This window comes from Dicentrarchus labrax, unplaced genomic scaffold, assembly GCF_905237075.1.
Source record: "Dicentrarchus labrax unplaced genomic scaffold, dlabrax2021, whole genome shotgun sequence".
NCBI lineage: Eukaryota > Metazoa > Chordata > Actinopteri > Moronidae > Dicentrarchus > Dicentrarchus labrax.
The window spans coordinates 24,845,929-24,847,810 of NW_026136713.1; the positions used below are offsets into that span (position 1 = coordinate 24,845,929).

The 1,882-nt window shown below is 47.3% G+C and overlaps 1 protein-coding gene across 1 annotated transcript; it reads right to left on the bottom strand.

Moving 5' to 3' along the window:
- Positions 1-642: 642 nt before the first annotated feature.
- On the bottom strand, positions 643-1,408 carry LOC127375140 (histone H3.v1-like; the record flags this gene model as incomplete). The annotated part of the gene is made up of 2 exons (XM_051420972.1): positions 643-717; positions 1,322-1,408. Coding segments are annotated over 2 exons (162 nt in total), but the record flags the coding sequence as incomplete, so codon positions are not given.
- Positions 1,409-1,882: the final 474 nt, after the last annotated feature.

A 1,882-nucleotide genomic window follows, 5' to 3' on the forward strand; every position in this document is an offset into this window, starting at 1 on the left:
AAATAAGAATAATAACAAGTATTATTCTTATTATATTAATAATAATGATAATAATAATATTAATAATTATTATTAATAATATAATAATAATAATAATAATTATAATAATAATAATTATGGGCTGTTATGAAGAAGCGAGTGAATCAGTCACATGATCAACCTGAACACTGAAAACAAACGACTCCCTCGGCTCCGCAGACTCTCTGATGATGTCGGATTGATCGCAGGAATTCATCGTTTTCCGTCCCGGCGCTCCCCTGTGGCCCGGACGGGGTCAGGAACTGCTGAGTGAGGAGAAAGGAGCGTTTAGGTCCAGCAGTATTGTGTTATCTCCACCCGGCTGAGACAGCAGAGATTCACTCCACCCGTCTCAAAGGTTCATTAATATTCCTGATTATACTTTAACTGCAATACATCAACAGAACCTCCTCCTCTTCCTCGTCCTCCTCCTCGTCCTCCTCCTCCTCCTCCTCCTCCTCCTCCTCTTCCTCCTCCTCCTCCCTCTTCCTCTTCCTCTTCCTCCTCCTCCTCCTCCTTTTCCTCTTCCTCCTCCTCTTCCTCCTCCTTTTCCTCCTCCTCCTCCTCTTCCTCTTCCTCCTCCTCCTCCTCCTTTTCCTCTTCCTCCTCCTCTTCCTCCTCCTTTTCCTCTTCCTCCTCCTCTTCCTCCTCTTCCTCCTCCTCCTTTTCCTCTTCCTCCTCCTCCTTCTCTTCCTCCTCCTCCTCCTCCTCCTCCTCCTCTTCCTCCTCCTCCTCTTCCTCCTCCTCCCCCCTCTTCCTCCTCCTCCTCCTCCTCGGTGGGGGGGTATCGGGGGATTTGCAGGAGCAGAGAAGCAATCCGAGCTGGAAATGGGGAAGAATTCATGCGTGTTGTTTTGGAATGAATTGAAACCTGCAGCCACAGTATTGATTCCTGTTTCTCTCCCTTTATTTCCTCCTCTTCCTCCTCCTCCTCCTCCTCCTCCTCCTCTCTGACTGAGGCAGTTGGTTTGGGGATGATGGAGAGGAGAGCGATGACCTTTAACTCCTCTCAGCTGAAGTGTAAGTGCAGACAGAATGAGTGTCAGGCTGACGTTGGAGGTCACAGACGATCCCGCTGTCTCTCAAACGGAGATAAAGATAAATATCCAGTAAATATAAATTCTGTCTGACCTCTCAAACAATGTCAGCTGCAGCCCTTCATCAATACATCAATACATCAATACATCAATCAGCTGATCGACAGATCGTTTACAACAACAACTTCAAACATGAACTGGTTCCAACTCTTCATTCGTTCTGATCTTCATCCATCATTAGCTAGTGTTAGCACAATGCTAGCTACTTCACATAAATCCTCCTCCTCCTCTTCCTCCTCCTCCTCCTCCTCCTCCTCCTCCTCCTCCTCTTCCTCTTCCTCTGTCCTCCTCCTTCTCCTCCTCCTCTTCCTCCTTCTCCTCCTCCTCTTCCTCCTCCTCTTCCTCTGTCCTCCTCCTTCTCCCCCTCCGTCCTCCTCCTCCTCTTCCTCCCCCTCCTCCTCTTCTGGAACCAGCTCCGTTAGCTTAGCATACAGCTTAGTGTCTCTGTAGGAAGACGACAGAAACTCTGCAGGTCTCTTTAGTCTGTCTGACGTTATCGTCTTCGTCCTCCTGCAGGAGGTTCAGGCTGCAGCTTTAAACTACAGGAGAGGTTCAGAGGTCGGAGCAGCTGATGTGAGCTCACACAGACACAAAGGTCATCCAGACAAACAACAACAACAATAACAACAATAACTGTCTGCTAACAAATAAATAAATAAGAGTTATTCCTGTGAGAGGATCAACATACAGCAACAGCTCACTGACTGCTTCTGGTTCCACATACAGATACTGCACTGCTCTGGGTTATTGTTATTATTATCATTATT